Raw genomic sequence first — 24,280 nt, forward strand, 5'->3', positions numbered from 1 at the left:
TGTTGATTTAACCCCTTGCCTTGTCCAATCCCATGGCAATAATTCTACTTACAAGATAATGGAGTCCTCCCTACTGTCCGTTCCTCCCTTCCCCCCCTTCCCCCTCCCTCCCCCTCCCCGCACGCATTTTCCCTTCCTGCCCCACGGATTTACTTGTTGTGGCTCCAGTGAGTGAACTCCCACAGTCATGTCCTGTTGTGTCTGGCTTATCTCACATAGCATGCCGTCTTCAAGACTCTTGTCTTCCCATTGGGCGCCTTCTGTCACAGAAAAGCTTCAGTTGGCCCTGTTTTCCCAGCCAATAGCCTGTGATCCCTCTTAGCAGCTTCTGGAGGCTCAGCTGCCATTTGTCCTGTGCACTCAAGTTGGCACAGATGTATTCAGGACAACCTGAGAGACTTGGGGGCTGTAGGGTAGCCCTGTGCCCCCGACTATGGACATGGGAGCTTCTACAGGTGTCACTCGTGGTTTTTCCAAGCCTGCATACAAGTAGCTCTGACATAGTCCTGGTGAATCATATCTGAAATGACCTCAGATGTCACCAGGATTCTGAGTGCCCCACGTTCATCTATGGGATGCTAAACATCTAGATGAAAAGTGAAGGAAAATATTAGTTCTCCATTTTTTCCAGTATAAGGTTTTGTTATCAAATTACAAATGCCCTTGTTTTGTTCTGCCTGCGTTTCCAGCTGGCTGTCTAGAGTCATATGTAAGAGCTGGATAATTAATGAAAAAAGAAGCCATGAATTTTGAAAAGACAGAAAGGAGGGATACTTGGGGAGAGGAAAGAGAGGGGAGAAACAATGTTATTATATATGATAATCTCAAAAAACAGAAGAAATGATGTTTAACAGAAAGCCCGAGCGCCCTGCCACGGTTGATGCTGGCCCTGTGGTGATGCCATCAGGTGCTCTCCCACATCATTTCCGAGAAACTTCCAGGAGATCTGGAATGAGTGAATCAAACATAAACTTGTGACTCACGCAGGCAAGAGTTGACTGAAGTCAAACAGTGAACAACCTAGAGTTCTAATGACATCACCAGGCACAAATCACCATGTCAGATCCTGTGTTCACAGCTAGCAGTACTTGGAAAACATGTTTCTGATTGAGACTTGATTGCTGGGAAGTATAATTTGTTTTTTTAAAAGCAATCTTATTAACACTCAATGAGACTATCTTGTTCTAGGCAATATAAATTTTACAGTTGTCACCAAGACTTTAGAAACTAAAATGGCTCCAACAAGGACTGTCCTAAACAGTCATGACCCTGGGAATTCATGCTCTGAGGAGAAGTGAGATAGCTTAGCATGGAGGAGTAGGGAAGAGGGACTGGGAATGTATACATTCTAGGAAGTTAGCAGAAGTGTGGTCAGGACGCTTTCTTGTGCACAGGGATTGACATTGTCTACTGATTTTTTAAGATTTAATTTTATTTTATGTGTATGAGTGTCCACAAATGTGTGTGCATCACACGCATGCAGTACCCACTGAGGCTAGAAGAAGGTATCAGGACCCCTGGAACTGGAGTTATGGACCGTTGTGTGTCTCCAGGAACCAAGCCTCGGTCCTCGGCAAGAGCAGCTAGTGCTCTTAACTGCCAAGCCAGCTCCAAAGCCCCCCCCCACATTGGCTACTGGTTTTCAAATTCATAGCATTGTGCTTATGTCTGGCATCCTGGCAAAGGAATGGCTTCACAGAGGCTGTTGCTACCCACACAACATGAGCATAGCACCTTGTCTTTCTTCTTTTTGGTCTCCATGGTGACATCATCAAGAAGTTTTTGTTAATTATTTTAAAGTCCTGGATTCCTATAAGTAGACTTGGTGGTATCTCCCCAAGCCAAAAAGGCTCCGTTTTCTTCCTTTCTGCATTCTTCTGTGTTTAAATTAATTGCACTTGGGATTGATTGAGTCAAGGTCTGTGGTGCTTTAGGGCATAGCGTAGGCCTCATAATTTCTTCATTCTATTTCCCTCCTGTTACAATTTTCCCAAAGAATTAAGAGAACAATAAGTTAACTGGAGATTGTGGATCTTGCTACAAATTATTTAGAAGCAGGTAAAGACATCTGTGTCTCACTGACTTTTAAATATATATTTTATTTTTAATGGGTAAAAACACTCTGTCTACTACCATTGTTGGGGGAGGAAAGAAATATCACTCAAATTATAATAAATAAACATCTCTACTTGATATAACTGACAAGAACCAAAATATATAAACACCAAAGAATACAAACTGGTAAACACAAACACAGCAGCCATTGAAAAAGTGCAAGAAAGGTTTACATATCAACCTTGAAAGTTAATATTTAGCCCGGTACCAAACACACAACCTAGATTTACAGATTATTTCTTTCTGGAAAGAGAAGATTGTGAGAGTCCTGATTTTCTAGTTTACCTTTCCAGAGTATGTCTGTGATCCCCAGTCACATGACAGAAAACTGATCAGTGGACTCAGCTTGTCTAGGAGAGAGGGGTTGGGTTTGTCCTGCCTTTCAAACAAATTGGTCCTTTGCCTCTGCATGCTGATCTGGATGCCCATTGCTAATCCCACCTGTCTTTTCAGGAATCATGGGAACATCCATTTCCTCAAGTTTGTAACCCTTTACCCACCATCTGTGAGGCTCACAGATAATGTACGCAAATATGACCGTAGGCAATTGTCTTTTTTAAGTCTATTGCTTCACTGCATGCTTGAACCAAGATGGCAAAGTCTGAAGACAGTTCTGTGTCTCTCATTTTGTGAGTGGCGGCTGAATATCTGTGTGGGGATGATGTCAGCTTCGCAAGCCTTCCCGTGCTGCATGCATTTCAGTTTAACTTGATAGACCACAACCCTAGTCCCCAACTTAAGATGTTTTCATGATCAGCTAGGCCAGGGCAAAACAGGATATCTATGAGCGTCAGAAGCAGCCTTGAGACCAGCTGCACCTACCAAGGGGGCAAAACAGGATAACTGTGGGTGGCAGGAGCAGTCTTGAGAAAAACACCCAGTCCTTTGTGTATCAAAGCTCAGGAGGCAGAAACTGGCTAAAAACTGGCTTAATTTAGACTTGTTGTCGTTCTTAAGGTTCTGACAACTTGGTAACAGCTTTAAGTGCACAATCTATAAAATTAATACAGGTTATAAGGTATGCTGAACCAGAGAATACTGACAGTATACTGTACAATAGCCTTACCAGTTAGTGCTGTGGACTATTTCTACCAAAAGGGAATGCACTTGTTTTTGTCCTGTTAGACTTGTTTTCGTCCTGTTAGACTTGTTTTTGTCCTGATGTTGATCCCCCCATATTAATTTGAGTTGACCAATGATGTTGCGGTTGCTATGGTTCCCTGTTATATAACCCTGAGACCCTATAAATGCTTGTTGGAAAAATACTAAGGGGGCTCAGTCTCACTGGAGTATTGAGTCCCCATTGGCGCCTTCGACATTGAAGAGTCCTCTTGCTGTTTGTATCCATTGGCATGGCTTATTGAGTCTGGGGGATCCTTCCCTGAACCCTAGAAATTAGGGTCTTTCAAACTCTTGATTCAGTTGCTTCTGTTTGCAGCAGCAACAGCAGCTGCAATCTTGAAGCCTTGGAGTTTCCGTACTGAAGGTGCAGTGCTGTGATGGTTGTTTACTTATTACATAGAACACCCCAAAATGTCAAGGAGAAATTAGAGCTGTGACCATTGGCAGCATAGAGACACTTGACCATGCACTGACTGCACATAAGAACATAGTCAGTAATGAACGCTGCTCCCACCTTCTACTTATTCCATCCAATCTGTAACAATTCACTGAAGAAAACATCATTTCTCTTTGCAGTTTTTCCTGAGTGACTCTGAGGAGACCACCCTTCCTACTGCCAATACATCAAACGCAAACTTTTCTGTCCCAGAAAACCAGGCAGCGATTCTCCATGCACAGAACTTGTTTTTCCTCCCGGTAAGAAAATTGCATCTATTTGTGTTTTGCTGTTTGCCTGTGATGTTTGCCTAAACAATGCAAAGTCCTCAGCCTCAGATGTGACCTAAACTTAGCCCTCCATCCCAATTATAAGTCTTCGAAAAGCAGATCCTGCTCAAGGAGCCCCACATTGGCATGTCCCAGCTATACATAAACCACATGATGGACTCAGGAGCTCGGGAGCCCCTGAATGCAACATGGCTTAGCAGATCCACCCACTGGAACAGCAGGGAAATTGTGTGGTGTTCACAAGACCACACATAACCCCATATTACAGGACATTTAAGATTGACAGTGAATGGGGCAGTATGGGGAAGAAGGTCCCACTTAACTCTGGTCATGACATAACTCTTCTTAATAATAATAATTGTAAAAATTACAGTAATAAATTACTTTATTAAAAATTGGCTGTTTTAAATATAAAAGCACACCAACTCTTTACACTGAAAACTTCAATTTGTGAATTAATTCTAAAGATTGAACAGTTTTCCCTACAAAGGTTTTGGTCCAAGTGTTTACATAATAAAACAGAACAATAAACTGAATGTAGATAAGCACAATTTTTAAAAATTCATTTTGTTACAACCAGCCTTTAAATTAAACTCAGCCTTTAAATAAGATGTTTTAAAATATTCAATAAATAACATACATTCATAGTAAATTGCTAAAAAAGTATTACTTAAAACTATTCCAAGACACATGATCACAATTTTGTAATAATGTATACAGTAACATATATCGGAAGCATGGAGAGACACATAGAAATGATAGTACAGGCCAACTGTGGGTGCTGGGACCATTAGACTCTCCCCTTTTCATGTGTGTTGTTTTATGTACTTCCAATTTTAACGTCAGATTCTGCCAGCTGGAAACTTTCATAAAACAGCAATAAACCCCTTTTTTTTTTTTAAATGACAACTGATGAACACTCCAAGTCCTTACAAACAATGACAAAATTGTAATATCCCTATGCCAAAATCATAAATTTTACTTAGCTTTGCTTGGGCTGGGTCCTGTTCTGAACTCTTGTTGTTGTATATAATCTCCACGTGAGCCCCCTGTGTCGTCGGCATCTGTGGTCTCCACGTGAGCCCCCTAAGGTGGTTGGCATCATTTCCATCACCCCTTTGAGGGGCAAAGGGAAGATGCAGGACCCTTCCCTGCAGAAAGGAGCTCTGCTGTGAGGATCAGATGCCCAGGAGATGCAGGCGGATGCCCCACCATGTTCATCTCTTAGGACAACCTCACAGCTCTGAAGAGCAGCTTGGGGGGTCCTTTGTGTTCCCTGAGCAAGGAACCACCAGGCTGCAAGTCATAACCTCATGTACTCTTTTTGTAAAGATCATATTTACATTTCATTTGCTTTATTAAAAATCTATCATGCTTTAACACTTTTTTAAAAAATACAATGGTGGACTACCAAAACTAAAAAGAGCCAATTAAAAAGAAAAAAACACTCAATGCAAGCCTACATTCTGTTAGAGTCTAATGACACTGATTAATTGTATCAAATTGCTATCAACATTCTGATCAAGTCTCCTGGGGTTCCCTACAGAGATGTTGGTCCACCCCGGAGCTATCCTAAGAAGGACAGGTGCTAAAGTGTACTGTGTCCATGGCTCTTCAAAAGCCCCCTAAGGTTACCTAACTGCTCACCTAAGATGTAACCAGGGCTGATTTTGAGAAACACACCGCGAGGAGAGGAAGGCTCCGCTGCTCATGTGTCCACATTTCTCTTATTTCACTTGACCACACTGGCCTGAATAATCCCATCATGGCCCTTGGTCTCTTTCTATTTTCTGTGGTGGCTCAGAGCAGTGGAGAACCAACACGGAATAGTCTTTCGTGAACAGTTTAGGATTACAACACTCATTGTCTCATAAGATGCTGCCACCCTCAGTAGGGAGCGGCTGCCAAGCATCCACGCAAGGAAAGCTCTGACTTCTGCTAGAGGGACCCAGTTGTAGCATCAGATGGCAGTTGCTGTCTCCCTTGAAAACAGTAGTGTGAGATGCAAGTTCTCCAAAGGTAAAGGGCTTGCACTGATGCTGCACAATGCCTCCACTCAACTGAGCACCCCTGTCACAAGGCAGAACCTTGCACTTCTTCCAACTCTTCCTCTTCTGTGAGAACAGAACTCGTGAGCTGACATCTGTAACCTTCTGTTGAGCCCCATGGGAGTGACTTAGAGAGAGGTGAGTTCATGAACGGTGCATCCCTGTGATGAAAACCCAGCTGGATGCCTTATGGACCATCTATGTCCCTGAACTAAGATGCTCGCCCTTTCTTCCTTGTTTTTCCTGTCCTGGAAATGCTGGAAGAGAAGCCCAGCTCCTTGTTCTTCAGATCTCCGTGATGTAGCAACAGAAACCCTTCAGAAATGGCAGGTGCCTGTCTTTGGCAAATCTGTCTTCGCTGCAGGTCTTGGACGCTGGACTTCCTGCATCTGTTCTTTGCAGGGATCTGTAAGAATGACATCATGACCCTCATTGTACCCTGAAGACGCTGAGATATTGACCGTTACGTCACTAGCCAGACATCACCGAGCTGATAATGAGTGATGGAAGCAGGCCTGAATCCAGGGCTCTCCCACACCTGCCTGTGTGTGATAGACAGAGGGGAGGTGGTCAAGGAAGTGGACACACCTTCCTGGGGTCTGAGATGTAGTGTCCTGGCATCCTTATGGCACCTGTCCAACTCCAAGAGCTTCACCTTGACCCTTGGATCAAGCTCTCAGCCTAAATCCTGATTCAGAGAGGGTCTACTCTGAATTATGAATTCTCCTTTAATAAAATAAATAAAAGCCTGGTGCTTTTAATGGAGATATCTGCAGGAATTTAAATCCTTTCATGAATTAACAAGTTGACAAGGCCAAGAAAGATTCTACCTAATATCATCTCTGAAAATCCCTTCAGTGTGCACAGCGCACACTGTTTTCATCTTCAAGAAACAAATGGCATGTGTGTATGACATGTCTTCAGTTTGGGTAGTTTTGATTGTTTTTCTGAAGTGTTTGACTAGTGTTTTTTATTATTTCTCTTTGCTATGCCAGATTATTTCAGAATCTCATGAAAACCACACTCAGGTGTGAACCATCAGGTCAGAGGGTGGAGATGTGCACCTGCCTCCCCAGCCAGCTCTCATGTTGACCATACCTGTTTGGTACCCAAATTTAACAGCTCAGGGTTCCTTAGTGATCCTGAATGTGTGTCCTTTTCTCCTGTCCCAGTACTTCATATACAGTTGCATCCTGGGTCTGATCTCCTGCTCCGTGTTCCTGAGGGTGAACTACGAGTTAAAAATGCTGATCATGATGGTGGCCCTGGTGGGCTACAACACCATTCTGCTCCACACCCACTCCCACGTCTTGGATGCGTACAGCCAGGTCCTGTTTCAGAGGTGAGTAGACCCGCTCCGTTGGTCCTTACCACACTCGTGGCTATATGGCATATGGTCTTATGATCTTATGTTCAGTGAAAATTAATCAAAGCTGCTGCTCTCAGTAATCGCAGTGAGTTTCTTTGAAATGATGATTCAGGAATATGAGGTGTGTTTTCACTCTTGATAATAGAATATGTGTTGAGAGATGTATGTCGAGAATATGCCAGAGTTAAGAGAAATGATTTGTATAATATGAACCCTTCCTACCCTCCCCTCCCCTTTGGTCTCCCTGTGTTGCCCAGGCTGGATTGAGCTCCTGAGCTACAATAATTCACACACTTCAGCCTTTCCAGTAACCAGCACGGCATGACAGATGTGTAGCGCCATGCCCATCTTCATAAATACTGTGTGGTAGCAGCATTCTAGGACTGCCTGCCTCGGCCCTGTTAGCATTTTTCCCTAGGCGGTTCTCGGCTGCAGAATTGTCCAATATATGGTGGGGTGTTTAAATATTGACATTTCTGCATTCTGCATACCAGTCTTTCCATAGCCGCTCACAGCAGCCAAACACGTACCCGGAAATCACTCAGTCTCCCCAGGAGAGAGATTTGGAAACAAAATGTCATTCAGTTCAAAAGGAAAAGCACTAGACAGAATAAGTAGCTGCTTTCACAAGTCATGGTGTGAAGATTCCTTGTAGAGTTTTCCGAAATACCACTGTGCAGAGGGAAAAGGTCAGACCTAGAAACTTTGTTGCACTGTGAAAAATCCGACTGCCAAGAGAAATACAATCCTGTTGACTCTCCCCAGGACCGGATGCAAGAAAGCATCCTATCAAAAGAATCTTACCACGGTCATCACACAAAAGCATTTGTGGGTTGACAGTCATGTTGGCACAAAGTTTTCAGTTACCAAACTACTTCCCAAAACTTCTAAAGAATACTTGATCCGTACTTGAAAGAGAACATTTTAATGATCGTATTACCCATTTCACATCTCAGTAGCAAGGTGTTTCCTGCCAAGCACATCAGGAATTTTCTGTGAATTCTTTGTCTTTTCCTTCATATCACCCCTCTATTTTTGTGGGGTTTTTTTAGTTTGTTTGTTTTCCGTTGCTGGGGGGCCTTGTACATTCCAAGCAGGTTCTCTATCACTGGCTTTTATCTCCAGCCATCTCCAGTTTTTAATATAAAGAGTCCTCAGATAAGGCACACGGAAATGTCGACCCGGAAAGATGGTTTGTGCTGATAACGTGTGACCTCTCCTCCAGGTGCGCAAGGTGGCCCCCTCACTGAGCGCTTCTTATGGATACAAACACTTTCAGAAGCATGGCATCAACAGTTCTTGTCACCTAATTTAATTTTCCCATCCTCCGTGCCGTGAAGCCTGATAGTCTATAATAATGCTGAGGGCACGAAGCTAGAGAAACGCATAACTGTATTAAGGGAATGTTATTACTCCTTGATATTAATAATAATTATTAATTATTCCTTAGCCAAGATGAGATGAAACTAGAAGTTAATTTTCCTATAAATTCTTAAAATCCCCAGCCAAGCATGCTTTATCATCTCTCTACTAAATCTAGCGAGCCTGTATCACTTTCCTAGATAAATGTCCCATTGCTGATTTTTGCATACCACTGATAGACCTATTAAATTTTCCTTTATTAAATTTAAAGTGCTTAGATATGTCACATGTTCGGCGCATAGGGGGAAATGAGATTATAAAGCTTGGCATGAGGACATTATTGCTCCTGCAGATGGGACTAAGCCCTGAAGAGACACCATCCCCAAGAGGCTCAGCAGTGGCAAAGCGGCTGCTATGTACTTGTGGGGTGTCTTTGCACCCTTGCTTTGGAATTCCAGTGACTTCGCACCAGTGGTGATTACTGGTAGAAGCCAGCATCCTCTTCAGGGGCTGCATCTGCTACTGTTCGGAATCTCCTTCAGAGAGCTCTGCCCTTCTCCAACAGATACCTGTAGGATCTGGGAATTCTTTCGCCCCTAAATGCATTCCTCTGCTGAAGGAGCAGTGATAGAATCAAGGGGCGGAATAGCCCATCGCCTCCAGTCGTACGGTCTCCCCTAACACCAAGTGAACCCCGAATGGAAAGCCCTGAGAGTAGCTTAGTCACCCCAGATACCCATGTTTTCTGTTTCCTGCACTCTCAAGGCTTGGTGTGAGTGATCAAGGTTTCTCCACGCTTGGCCTGTTTTATTGGTGCGGAAGTGAAAGTGGGATGTGTTCACAAGCATGCCTTCCAGTCCAGATGCCAGCGTCCAGTCCAGTCAGAGAGGGAGCATCCTCGAATTCCCTTCCAGGGGGTAACTGGCTTAGAGATGACCAGACATCGGCATTCTGCTGGAGCCAGTGCACTGCTGAAGTCCGTCTGGTCATGTCCCTTCCCCTGCCCATTTCAGGCACTGTGTCCTCATCCCCTCCTCGGTCCACATTTTCTTGACCCTGTTGGCTTCATACCAAAGCTTGGCTGTCATAGGTCAGCATTCTTCCTCGCCAAGGGGGTTTCTGGGATTGTCCTTCATTGTTTTTGAATGTTCTCAGGGGGATGCCTCCCAGTTGTAGTCCTCCCTCCAGAGGTATGCCAAATACCAAGTCTCTTCTTTCTTGTTTCCACCCTGGAAATGAAGATTGACCGTCTCCATCCTCAATAAATTGAACATGACCTATTTGATATTTTGGTGTCTCCTCTCTCTGAGAGAGAGAGCGGGGGAGAGTGATACAGACATATGCACGCACAATCTTGAGGAGTTTAATCCTCTCTAATTTAGTCAGACCCAGGAGTACTGCTATGCCTACAACTGTGCCTAGCATGTTCTAGATGCTGAATGAATAAATAATACAATAAATAAATATAATCAGAATATGTTCCAAACAGTACAAAGGTCCCAAACACTGACAATAATGAACGCCCCCCCCCCCATTTACTTCCTGCCTCTGCAGCTCCTTGAGGCCAGGTCACTCAAAAGAAAGTTTGAAGAAGGGCCATCTCCGTTTAATGGCAGTGCCAACAAATGAACACAGTTGGCATGTGAGGCTCACCAGCATGCTTCGTCATGGCCTGGTAAGGGGCCTTCACTATGCCAAACTTGGCGTGCATCATGATAAATACAGAGAGGAGGTCTGTACGGCTGTGCAAACGGTTGGCATCTTCACCTCTTCTTCTGAATTCTCTTTTTCCAGGAGGGCTAGCAAAGGGAGGAGAAGCCAGCCCTAGAAAAGCTTCTGCTACTGAATAATTCATAAGATGACATCAAAGATGTCATTACCAATTCATGAATGTGGCCAGATTTTTCAGGAGGAAAATCAGACTGCATGGGGTGTGTGTGCCGTGAACGGTCCATTCGTGGCAGGTGGGCAGCATCCCGGCACCAGATAAACACTGCTTCTGCTTCACTTCACGGGAAGGATATGTTTGGAAGGTGCAGAATGAGTTGCTCGCATATATCTGGGTTCATTCAACAGCCTTACATATTGTCTGTGAGAGCATGTCCACAGCAGTTCCTAGATAAGATCGCGAGACACTTTCTCCACCAGTTCTTGGCCAACGCTGTTGGATCACCGAGTGTTCTTGAAGATGATGTTGAGAGCCCTGACAGATGATAGAAGTGCTTTTGTCTCATGACTTCTCATGATGCAAACTGAGGAATCTACAAAGTGCATCTTCTCTCAAAGAATGGACACATCTCAAAAGACAGGAGTGATCATTTCATGGGCAGTAGCCATTAGGTGACCCCACTGGAAGGCCAGACATGGGCCTTGATCTCTGGGGAAGCGTGGACGGTGAGGAGTTCCAACAGAGGAGCCATGAAAAACTCTGTAGACTAAGTCACTAGGTCAGAACTGTAGTGCGGCAATATAAGAGCTTTGTGGGTGGCACGGTACATGAATGCCTAAGCAGCAGACACATCGGGAGCTTAGCATCTTCCAGAAGTTTGGTCTGTGATCTCCAGACATGGCTCTCTCTGTAGGTTCACCTTCCCAACCTCAGCATCAGCTCTCTCTCCAGGATCCCCGTGGAGAGGCTCAAACCAGCAAGCATCTCTGAGAGGCAGTAACCATGAGGTAACCCTGCCGGAAGGCCAGATGTGTGCCTTTATTCTGGAGAGGTGTAAAGGGTGGATATCTCCACATTCCTCATCTTTTCTGCATCTTTTGAAAACCTCATGTCTACACGTTAACAAGCTGTGATAGATTTTTGTTCACCTTGGGGTTGGGGTCGGGATGCTGAACTAGTTGATAGTCTCAAGAGAGAATTACGGAATTCTTCGTGCAGAAGAAAAGCAGGGAGACCCGCACATCTGCCCTTGTGCAGATAGTGGTGGGTTGTTCAAAACACCTACAACCCGTTTAAGGTCTCCTTTCTTTTCATCAGAATGTAATCTAATTTTATATCCTTCCATAATATGTCCACGTTAATTCTGCAATTATTTTCAGTTACTTTGAAATTTGATATCTCAGCTTCCCCAACCTTGCCTGTTTCTCCACCACCTTCTGAAGGCAAAGAACGCATGCTGTGCTGTCTGATGCTGTCCAACAGAGCAGCATAGGGAGGACACCCCAGCTGTCCAGACTGCATCACCCTTCTAGAGGATGCAGCCGTCTTCTTCCACCTGAAGCAAAGCTCACCTTGTTTTCATCTCATCTGGAAGAACATTCTGTTTTGAACCTTCTTTTGTGGGGAGCCAACCCTGTTCCCACAGACTGCAGGATATGATTCTGACTCTTCAGATTGGATCCTAAACTTGTACCCAGCCCCATGGTGTCCCTCTGCTGCCCACTCGGTGCCACTCCTCTCTACACAGAGAACCCGGAGCTGCACTGGTGGGGTGCATCGTTAGCTCTAGAACTGAGGGCTGCCACCGCCTCTCCAGCCTTGTTTGTATCCCTTTTAACCTGCAGCTGCCTCCAGGGCACTCTCCAAGCTTCCAGTACTAGCTTGGTCCAGTTAGCAGTGGTATAATATTGTACCACTCTGAAAAAGCACCAGTCTTAAGCCACCTGTCCCCTGGATAGCATCAGGACTGTTACTGGTCACCCTTTATAGGACATGCAGTAGCCCTAGGCAAACTGTTGTCATTGAGCATACTAGCCATTAGCACACCTGTGCAAAGTCACTGGGTGACTCAGGATGGGTAGGATACCCCAAAGAGGGCAGTCTTGGTAATATGTAGCCAGTCCACCGCCTCCCAGAGACAGCTGGCAGAGCACTGTGGAGGACCACATGCATCTTCAGGTCACGGCCCTCACATCCTGGCTGACACGAAGGTGCTCTAACACGGCGCAGGGCACATGATCCCAGCGTGTCTTCCGGGCTGCGTTTTTTTATATTTGGCCCTGGGTAGTGTTGACCTCTGACCCTGTCCTTTGCTCCATGGCCTGTGCTGAGTAAGGGGCAGTGGGCAGATTCATCCTCATGACATCAGTTGTGCAGAGCTTTTACTTTTAAAGCCTCCAGAGGACTCAAGAGCCTCTTGTTGCCAAAGGTAGGTAGGTATGTTTTAATGCAACGGTGCAGGAGAGAGGCAGATGGTAAACTTAATGCCAAGCAGAGAGTCAAATGAGACTACGTGCAGAGGTGTTGGGTCTTTGCCCATGCTGTGCGTGTGCACGTGTGTGTGTGTGTGTGTGTGTGTTTGTGTTGTGTGTGTGTGTGTGTGTACACGCGCACATGTGCGCAAGCATGTGATTTTTATGCCTGATGCCCATGAAGGCCAGAAGAATGTGTCAGACAGATCCTCTGGAACTGGAGTTACAGACAACTCCAAGCTGCTGTGTGGGAGCCAGGAACTACGTCTGGGTCCTCTCAAAGAAGAGTACATGCTTTCAACTGAGCCAAAATACAAAGCTTTTAGAAGTGATGATGTGTACTAGCTTTTTAGTGACAAGACCTTTCTCAGTTCTGCTCTGCTTGGCCCAAGCTCCTAAAGTGCCAGACGCTGAAAGGTCACAAAGGTCAACCTGAGCTAGCGGCTGTGAGTTTGTGTCTCACAAGAATGAAAACTAAAGGCAAGGACTCGTCTGGGAATTGAGAAGTGGAAGCAAGTTTTATTAGTAGAATTACGGAGAAATGAGAAATTGAGGAAAAATGAAGGAAAAAAAACCTCCCAGAGTGGAAGAAAAAGTCATTGAGAAAGTCCGTTGTCTGGGGTTACAGGGCTATGGCGGAACCTGGACAGAGGCTAAGGTGAGCTCTATTGAGGCTGCTTGGTTCTCGGGGCATCCTGGGGAAAAGAGGGCCCACATGTTCTATGCTGGCAACCCCTAGCCCCAGCAGGGAAAGGTTCATGTCCTGTTCACCTGATACCCACCCAGTTAGGGGTGGTTGAAGCCTCTGTCCATCCATCTCTGATACGTGTTCTGCTAGTGGCTGGCCTTGTCTGCCAGCTAGCTGCTGGTCACTTGTCACTGCCCTCCAACCTCACTCAAGCGCTGTCAACTGCTAGTTTCTCTGCTCGCATTCACACTTGACTAACTGAGAGCTGCACCACGTCAGAGAGCTCACCTGGCCACCAAGATGTAACCACAGTCTTCCTGGGTGACCCCCATATTTAGACCCTTGCCTATGGTGTGGCTTCATAGGTGGAAGCTTCTGGCTAGAATCAGCTTTGCAGTTTATTCTGTTACAGTCAGCTGTGTTAGAAGCAAGACTTTAAAGACAATGGTGTCTTACATGTCGCTCAAGGATTTGGGGTGGGGGTAGCCAACTTGTGGTCACAGCCCAGAACTGTGTCCCTCTTCTTAGCCATCTTGTTCTCTTAGCTTGCTTATTCAGCTTCTGGAATCTGTCATGGTAACTCTTCATCTTCCCTTTGACCCCAGTCTCTGTTTTCACTGCAAGATCTGGGAGCAGCTTCAGTCTTCAGCAAGGGCCCTTTCACCTCAGTACCGAGGGAACATCTTTGGAATCCATGAGTTCATGTTTGTGTCCATGTGCCCAGGTTGCTTTTCCTCCCCAGAGTAATGAAAATGTCCTGTGTACCTCATCAGAGCAGTTTGCCCACAGGGTAGAGACCGACTGTTCACTAACTGATTTCTCCATCGTTCTCACCCCATTTATCAGAGTGTTTTGTGCATTTGGATTCCTAAATCTTGAGGGTCAGGACAATTGCTCATTAGCAGTCTCAGGCCGAGGGCCAGCCAGCTACACATTAGTGTGTGACTACAGGCATGTGTGGGGCCCAAGTCCCCAGAGTCCAGCCTATGCATAGAAAGAAGGCATACATCCCCGTCCTGCTAGAAATCACTGTCAGAAACATTTGAAATTACACTGGCTACATCTCCTGGCTTTACAACTTAGTGATGTTGCAACCTGATATCCCACTGCCCAACCACAGGAGATCAAAGAAGCTTAATCATTGTATGTGTGTGTGTGTGTGTGTGTGTGTGTGTGTGTGAGAGAGAGAGAGAGAGAGAGAGAGAGAGAGAGAGAGAGAGAGAGAGAGAGAGAGAGAGAGAGAGAGAGAGAGAGAGAGGGAGGGAGGGAGGGAGATTTGTAGAACAGAGAGAAACAAATAATATTGGGTTAAAAGTGTGAGAAGTATCATTTTATATAAACAGCTAAACCCATTCAATGATTCAAATTATGACACTCCACACACCACCCCCCCAAAAGATAAAGGATACATTGACATTTTAATTCCCAGGACTTTACAATGTGATCTTATGAGAAAATAAGATAGTTGAAGATAAAAATTAAATTAGGATGAGATCAAAGGTGGCCCCCTTGCCCAGAATGGCTGCAGTCCTCTATGATCTGGTGAAGAGACAGACACAGATCTGGTGAAGAGACAGACACAGCGCTTGAGGTTGCCCAGAGATGATGAAGTCGGACCCTGGTGTGACCCAGAAGCCAAGCCCAAGAGAGCCCTAGAAGCTGGACAGAGACAAGGACACTCTAGGTTTCCGAGGTGAATTGTTCTAAATTCAACTTGGCTTCAGACTCCCAGCCTCCAAAACTACAAAACAGTGCAGTTCTATTTGGAGCCAATCGGTGACAGGGTCTTTGTTGCCGCTGCGGCAGGAAGCTGACAGTGGTCAGAACCGTGCAGCAAACTCTCGGGAACCTGGCCCCTTGCTGCCAGCCCCATCTACATGCTCTTGAACAGTGACCCAAGCGTAACCCCGGAATGGATCTTCATGTGCGAATTTAGCTTTCAGATTTTGAGCTGAATCCTGTCTTTTGTCTACAAGTGTCTGCCCCTGCGGAGAGGCAGCCCACAGTTAACAGGTTGACCATTCATTTTGCTTACTCGGTAAAAGATACTTTTGAAAGAACATTTTGAGAAAATTCAGGCCTTCGTGATGGACAGGGAGTTTCACAGCAGAGAGGGGCATCCACCTATTGACACCCAGTGTTCTGCAGGCTGTGTGCGACTTTTTGTAAGGTGTGCTGAAGTCTGGATTTTGTACTCTCCAAGACCAACGAGGAAAGCCTTCTCCTTGCTGCTCTCTCACCTCCAGCTCACTGCTGTCTTAAATAGTTTGGAAGATCTGAAAGACAGGAGGAACTATGGTGTCAACCCCTTCCCTTGCCAAGTTACTCATGAGACATCCGTGTGAGGCATCCCCAGAACAGCATCCTAATGGCTTGCTTACGCGCACTCTCTACGTTTTAAATGAAAACCTAACCAGGTTCCAAATTCATAAGAAGACCCTGCCTGACCCTGACCCCTTGTCTCTGTATTTGAGGCCATGGGTCTCTTAATGAGAGATCAAAAGGGAATTAAGGGGATTGAATCTTTATTGTGTCTCTGAAAGAAAAAAAAACTGCAAAATTCTGACCTGTGTGCCTGGCTTTTTATTCTTAGTTTTGTGTTTGAGGAGTGGTAGCTGGAAGGGGGAACCTGTCATTTCTGTCTCTGCCCCGTGGATTGCAAAGCTAGGTAACATGCACATGCACATCCAGCCTGTCCCTTCCAGGGATGGTGGCTGTGCTATGCCGTCTTACTAACCAGTCCAGTCCTCATGATGTCTGTGTGGTTAATGCGGAGGGGAAAAAAACTGAGTTTAAAGCTCACTGACGTCACCGTTGTTAGTTACCTGCTTTCCCCAGCCATTTAAACTGTGCCATTAGGCACATTTGCCTGAGGCCAAGAAGAACTCCGTGCTGTAAAATCAGCGATAGTGACAGAAAAGTGGCCCTGTGCCCTCCTCCTGCTTCTTGGAGAAATTGAGACGTCCTTGTGGTAAATGAGGTCAGCATCCTGACAGCCACAGCAGGTGTCACCCAGAGGGAAGAGCACAAAAGCACATAATGCCCTTCTGGAGAGTTCTCGGTCACTGGGAATGGGTGATTCCTGCAGAAATCCGCCCTCCCTTCCCTCCTCATGTTGCGTTCTGCCTGTGAGGTTTGCTGGTTTCCTGTTCCCCTGTATTCTAGCCATTTCTTTCTGTTGTCACCGTACACTGAACACTGAAATCAGCAGTGCCGTTGAGAAAGCGTGCCGTGGGTCAGTCTGTGTCCAGGAGTATGCTAACCGATGTATCCAGAATGGCCCCATAAGGTTTTCATTGATATCACCTTTGACAGATGAAGATGACATTCACAAGGATTTCTCCATTCATAAGGTTTTCATTGATATCACCTTTGACAGATGAAGATGACATTCACAAGGGTCCTGGCTCTCTTACTTCAGAGCCCACCGAGCTACGTCCAGTTCTCTTAGGATCTCACTTGCCCCAAACCTTCTGTGAGAAAACTGGAAGCTCACAAAGCAAATGAAGAAAGTGGTTGCCGGTCACCACGTTGTCTGTGGGGCAGCGTCTGCGCAAAGTAGCCATTGTTTTCCAGCTCTTCCTTATACTCAAATGTGGGGAGGTGGCTTGCCAGAAAAATGCAGGACGCTGCCAAGAATTGCAGTCAATGTCTTCTTGCATTAATGCAGATGTGCCAGGAGGCATTGCCGTGACTGCTGCACCGAGAAGGGAAGGCGCAGCCCAGCTAACCGTGAATTGCCAGTGTTCGCCTGGATCTGCCAGTCGATTAGCAACGAATAGGATTCCTATCTCTGTGGTGCAGAATTGCACAAACGTATGAAGAGTGTGCATCAGCTAGAATGTTATATAAACGACACCTGTCAGTCACAAGCAAGAGGGACTTGTAGAAGTTTACTTCCTTATTTCATTCTTATATCTTACACAGTCAACAATTTCAAACATACTCTCTCATCCTGAGAGGAATAATGGAAACATCAAAAAAGCATACATCCAATGATCAGTCTCTACCCCACAAGCATTGGATTAGTATTCTTCAAGCCCCTCCTGCAATGTCTGTTAGAGCTCAGTGCACAGTAAAGGTCTGTGTTAATTTGCACATGCTTTCCTTTACTGTGTCCTCAATATGTGGGCTTCAACCTTTTGTTGTTTTTATGCAGATCGGGTTTGTGATATATTTGAAATGTGTATTTGACTGTGACGGAATCTGGAAATGCTCTGGGGACTCTAGAGTTTGTCAGTACTGGGATTCTAAGCCCTGTGTGCATGTTGTGTTGTTGTGTTGTGATCTGTCTGTCCATCTGTCTGCCTGCCTGTTGGTTTGTTCTCTTCAATAGACCAGGCATTTGGAAAGACCTGAAGACCATGGGCTCCGTGTCCCTCTCTATATTCTTCATCACGCTGCTCGTTCTGGGTAGACAGGTAAGACGCTCTTCCTGTTGTCTCCTGGGGTGCAGATCTGCGCTGTAGCCACGTTTCTGATTTTAAAAAAAAATGTTTCAGATCATCTAATTACTTAGACAAGCATAGACACCCAAGGCATGGGCCAGATACAAAGGAAAAAGTTGTTTGTCCATGAGGGGCAGACTTCAGAACCCCAGAGATAGGAATCAACTAATTTTGCAAACAGCTGGAACTACAGACCTTTGTATGAGTCGGTCACAGTGAACAGCACACTTCTTCCCAGAGTTAGCATGCCACCTTCGCTTCGTTTGCAGCCATTCCTCAAAACATGGTTCTCTGCTAAAAAACCTCATTCTGTGGTGCAAATGAAACTATTACTCGTTCTTGGGGCCTCTGCCTGCTCCTGGTCTCGTGAGAGAGGCTACAAATAGTGGAGTTTAAGGATTACCATGTTTATGCCTGTGCACAAAGTCAGCCGCTGGTGACTGTAAGACTTATTGGAAGCCAGGCAGCACTGTCCCCAATATCTGTTTTAAAGCCTAGGATATTGGCATTGTGAGCCATTGGATGATTTGGATTAAAAGGCACCGAACCTTCACCATGGGCAAACCAATAGAGAGAAGCACATGAACTCCGTGGCTAATACCCACAGACTAAGTGGCTCCCAGTCTCCCTTCTAGGTAGCACAACTGCACAGCTGGGCTAGCATGCCACCTCTGGGACTGTCCTGTAACACCTAAGCAGGATGAGCTGCATGCTTCCTGAGAGCTAGCAGTACGGCAGTCCCTGGGCTCAGCGAGCTGAGGCCCTCAAACCCTGTGTGAGGCTTTTCCTCCCACCACAACTGCTGGTGTCTGCATGTCTTCATTCTGCATTGGGTCTTGCCCTTGTAACACCCTGACTGCCTTGGGGGCTCATTTCTTTCCCACTTCTCCTGTGACTTGATCATTTGTCTGTTGCTTGTTCTCACTGCTGACCAGTTTGCTGCCCTCAGTCATGGAGCAGCCTTAGCCCTGCACTTCCCGGGTTACCCGGCAAATTACACAGAAAAGAATGAGCTTCCTTGTGCAGCAGCGCCGGGTGGTCATGGGGAAATAGCAACTCCTCGGCGAGCCGCCTGCTTCTCACAAGCTGCCTGCTTCACTATGTCATACATTGATGCCATGTCCAAAGTCTCTTTAATAATCACCAGTCAGATCACCTCCCATCCTAGAGTATTCTAAGATGCTAGAACCAAATTGAATCCCACCCACCAACCCAGTTTTAATAGCCACGGGGATGGCCAGCATTCAGTACCACTCTGATTGTGGTCAATTGATTGATTGACAGTTGATCTATTACTTTGTGATAGAATTAAATAAGTAAGTGTTCAAAATTATGATCAACTGGCATAATTGTGGTAAAGAGTCTTTATAGGAAGCCATCCCTTTTTCCCCCTTACCATAGTGATGCATGCGCTTCACATCCCAGACACATGGGAAAGGCATTGCTTCCCAGAGGAGTGGAGTAGTTCTTTGTGATCACTTATGCACCTTGGGCTGTGAATCACATGTCTGCATGAGGCACGTGGGAAACACCATGGTGGGCCAGGACTGAGGGCTAGGCCTCAGTCCAGAACCAGCACAGGGATGATTCGTTACAGAAGAGTCTTCTGGGATAAGAAAAGCTGTACTCCCACACCCTTTCCGAATCACAGATACGTTACAAACAGCTGCCTGTGCTGACATGAGATCTCCAAGGGCTGTGGTATCCATGACTCTGGAGTGACCACTTCCTAGCTTGTTTATCACACAGAAGAATAGGCATTTTGCAAGCTACCTTTAAGGGTGTGTGGTCTCCTTTACCCATGGCCACCTTCTCCTGAGGCAATAGAGATATGTTTGCTTTCTGAGTAAATCAGCAGCCTAAGGCTCACTCTAGTTATATAAGCTTTAGGAAAGCATTGACCAGGCTGGGAAGTTGGCTCAGGAGTTAAGGATATTTTGGCTCTTACAGAAGATCCAGGTTTAGTTTCCAATACATACGTGGTGACTCACAGCCATCTTTACCTCTGATTCAAGAGGATTCAGTGCCCCTATTCTAGCTTCCTCAGGCACCAGGCACACACATAGTACACAGACATTTCTGTAGGCACATGCACATACACATAAAATAAATACATCTAAGAAAATTAAAGAAAACATCCAATCTCTTGTACAAAATCTACAGTAACACTTGCTGTATTAAAAATTTAGTTTATGAGTCTAATTGGGCCAATGAAGGGCTAAATTAAGAATATGGAAGAAGCCCATATTTCCTCTAGTTTAAACTGTAGCATGCTGCATGTCAAGTCTGTGTAGCAATTGAGGTGCATTCCTAGCATGAAGCAGAGCAGTCTCTGTGAACCCACAGTGAGGCTGATGACATTTTGTTCGGGTGTCTGGACCCAAAGATGAGTCAACCCTACCCCATTACCCCTGATTTTGTCCTAGAAGGCAGACAGGAAGCCTTTTCATTCCTTGAGGTGGGTTTTGGAAATAGGGTAGAGCATGAACCTGCTATGAGGCTTGCTGTGACACAGCACTGAGGGTCGCCAAACACTTGTGATGCGCTCCCTGCCTGACACAATTTGAGAGATGGTGGCTGTCTGAGGAAAAGGGAGTTTACAGAGCTAAACTGTGGCTCAAGGAGGCTGAGCGGAACTTCCACTGTGCTCCACAAGGGGATCAGGGATCTCTTTAGCTCCTCTCATCAGCTCTGCCCGCCCCATAGTCACCTAGACCGCGCCTTAGTCCTAGCTCTCTGCTTAATGTCTCACATGGCCATCCCCATGGCTCTGTATCAAATCTCCATTCTCAGGTAAAAGATAATGTTCTCATGCTATCTTACAGAGATAACAGCTATTTAATTTAAGACCCAACTTAACTTCAAGATAAGTTTATCAAATATATCAACATATACACATGTCCAAGTAGTAAGATAGTAGTCATGACTCTCAGGATGCAGGGCTTGGAACTGTTCAGTTCATTACTAGTTTGAGAGAGAGATATTTGATTTCCTTTTGTGGCCTTCAGCATGAGTTTCTCTTGGGAACAGTGCTTATACACAAAAGAGAGAATCTAAAGCAGTTTTCATTGCTTGAGAAACTAGTACAATGGATAGATGGACTGGTGAATGGATGAGTGGATGCATGAATAGATATAAATGATTGACTGATATTGATAGTATAGGTTGAGTACATAATTAACATATGCAGAAAGAGCTATGATATAATGTAATAAATGGTGGATGGATAGATAAATAGATGATAGATGGATAGATGATAGATAGATAGATAGATAGATAGATAGATAGATAGATAGATGATAGATAGATAGATAGATAGATAGATAGATAGATAGATGATAGATAGATAGATAGATAGATAGATAGATAGATAGATAGATGAGAGAGAGAGAGAGGCTACATTTGTAAACAAAAAAAAAGTTTATTATATGTCTCAAAGTTTTAGACATTGAAGGGCAAGGCCCTGGCACTCTCTGCAGTAGTGAAATCCATCTTGATTGCATCACATTGTACTACAAGTGTGTGGCAACAAAGATTTTATCACAAAATAGAAAGCTAGATAGTCTTCCACACCTCACAGTCTCATCAAAGGAGGTACCTCCAGTAACTAGAGGACCTCCCGTCAAACTACCCTCGTGTCTTGAAGGTTCCGTGCCATTATCACCACACTGAAGACCAAATTTCTAACTCTTAAACCTGTCAGGGATTCGTGTAAACCATATCCAGACTGTAATAGGAAGGTATGTAGGTGGACACATAGGTAGATAGTAGATGATAGACTATCTTATGACGCATAGATACATAGAAAGATGAGCAAATAATCACTTAGCAGATATTTCCAAATTACTGATGTCCTTCCAATAGGAGACTAACAAAATATTTGCCTGTGGTGCCATAGACATGCCTGAGCAGCCTCTTGCTGTGGCTCGTGGGAGCCTTGAGACTTAGGTGCAGCAGGCTTACTACCTGAGTGGGCTGGGAGGTGGTCTCATTTACATTGCTTTCCTTTATGCCTGACTTTGGATATTCCCCCGTGTCTTCTTGATACCCCACCATGCCCTGCTCCTTCTAGCTAAAACCCAACTGCACTGCCCAGTTGCCTGCAGATTCCAAATAGAGGTTGCATTCTCCAAGATAAAGGGCTTTTACAGTTGGTGAATGGCACAGTGTCTATTAATACGGTGTGTGAGAAATTTGACTTTAAATATAAAACTTCTCATAGGTTCATTTTTGAAACTGCCTCACTGTGCAAGGTGAAAATAGATGCTACACCAAAGAAGGAAATGCTTCTTGATGTATCACGTGTAGTTTGGATCAAACTGATTAATGAAGGATTGTTGTCTGTCAAGCTGAAGTGTGGGCTTTTTTCTAGAATCCTTACTTGTGCTTGAGTGTGTGTGTGTGTGTGTGTGTGTGTGCGCGCGCGCACGCGCGAGCGCGCGCGCACGCTGTAATTTTTATAATTAATCAAACCAGTACAGCAGCAAATGCTTAGTTTCACTCTCCTTTGCATTTATGTGTTAATAGCTTATTCTCTGTCTGAAAGTCTCCCTCTTCATGAAACCCACCTTTGACAGGTTCCCCTCAAGGCTGTTGTGTTACGCTCAGTGTATCACAGGAGACATGAAATGCTGGCAAGGACAGAGTCACTGTCAGCTAATAAGTTTCTCCATTTCTACAATATTAATCATAACTGGCTGATATACTTTTGTATTATATTTTAATACATGATAAGTCATGAACACATATGTTTTTCCAGTGGCCCTTTTCTAATTCAATAATGTCAATGTACACTCTTATCTACAATATCCTGCCATTCTTAATACACAGTGCAGTGATAAACAAAAAATCCATATTGAATGAACAACTCTATAATTGTGGTAGGAGAGACTGCTTTGTAAATTCTAAGGACTAATTACCACATATTTAAAGTGTTCCTTATGTGGTGCAAATCATTGTCTAGCAAGCACCATGATTTCTTATTTATTCATTATTTTCATGCTACTAAGCTGCTCAAAGAGTAGCTCGAGCTGAGTCTTGGCAGTCTAGAGGGGAGCTAACAGTCGTACTAACTTATCAGCCTGCAAAGCCCCTAGGCCCCTGTTGCCGAGGCCCGCACACCCCTCAGTCTGCTCTTTGCAAATCTGTTTTATGAGGTGATTGACAGATACTTGGGTGGGACAGGGGGGGGGAGGCTCTGTGGGGAGGGCGACAGTTCCGTTTTGTGCCGCTTTGTTCTTCTTGTTTTGATTTCTCTTTATGACCTCCACTCTGGCAGGACAAGATGCCTATTGTTTCTTCACCTCTGTGTCCTCTTGTAACAGAGTGAATATTACTGTAGGTTAGACTTCCTATGGAAGAACAAGTTCCAAAAAGAGCGGGAGGAGATAGAGACCATGGAGAACCTGAACCGAGTGCTGCTCGAGAACGTGCTTCCCGCACACGTGGCCGAACACTTCCTGGCCAGGAGCCTGAAAAACGAGGTCAGATGGGCAGACTGGGGTCGGTCGGGGTCAGGGTGGGTTTGGAGGCGCTATACACTGGATATGCAGCGTGTCCACGGTCGGCCTGATGTGTTCCATTTCAAGAGGATGTTGACTATCCATAGAGACATCAGGGGAAGCGAAGAGATGTATCTTGGTTACTAGAATGCTTGCCTAGCATTCTTGAGGTCCTAAGTTCATAGATGGGATGACTCATACCTGTGATCTCAGCGCCTAAGAAGTGGAGGCAGGGGCATCAGAAGTTGAAAACCATCTTCAGCTGCACAACAAATCCAAGGCTAGCCTTGAGTAAGGAAAGGACGATGTGAGACCATGTCTCGGAAAATAAAATCTTCTAATATCTAAGCAATAAATAATTTGTTCTTAAGAATTTCTTCCAGGCTGGTGAGATGACTCATAGGTAAAGGTGATTGCTACCAGGCCTGATGACTTGAGTTCAGTCTCTGGGGCCCATGTGGTAGAAAGAGAAAGCCAACTCCACTAGTTCTCCTCTGACTTCAGTAGGCTCACACTGTGGCAAGTACAGAGGCACACACATGTGCAGTCAATTGCAACTTAGAATTTCTTCCTTAAGCATGGAAAGTTCTGAATGCATATTAAGAGGCTCAGCATTCCCAAATAAGCCCCCTAATTGACCACGTCTCTCTCCCCAACCATGAAGGATACTTTCTTCACCAACACCCGTGTGATAGAGTCCAGGTCAGGAGGCCCAAATAAGCCAGAGCCATGCTGTCAGGTTCCTCAGGAGACTTTCAAGG

At 45.1% G+C, this 24,280-nt stretch overlaps 1 protein-coding gene across 1 annotated transcript in view; it reads left to right on the top strand.

Annotated features, from left to right (window-relative positions):
• Positions 1-24,280, top strand: part of Adcy2 (adenylate cyclase 2) — a 335,378-nt gene that overhangs the window by 281,491 nt on the left and 29,607 nt on the right. The window contains exons 17-20 of the mRNA XM_038322841.1: positions 3,814-3,933; positions 7,184-7,353; positions 17,907-17,991; positions 23,343-23,501. Coding sequence (XP_038178769.1) covers positions 3,814-3,933; positions 7,184-7,353; positions 17,907-17,991; positions 23,343-23,501 — 534 coding nt within the window. The remainder of the gene's footprint in view (positions 1-3,813; positions 3,934-7,183; positions 7,354-17,906; positions 17,992-23,342; positions 23,502-24,280) is intronic.

The sequence above is a fragment of the Arvicola amphibius genome, chromosome 3 (genome assembly GCF_903992535.2).
Source record: "Arvicola amphibius chromosome 3, mArvAmp1.2, whole genome shotgun sequence".
Lineage (NCBI taxonomy): Eukaryota > Metazoa > Chordata > Mammalia > Rodentia > Cricetidae > Arvicola > Arvicola amphibius.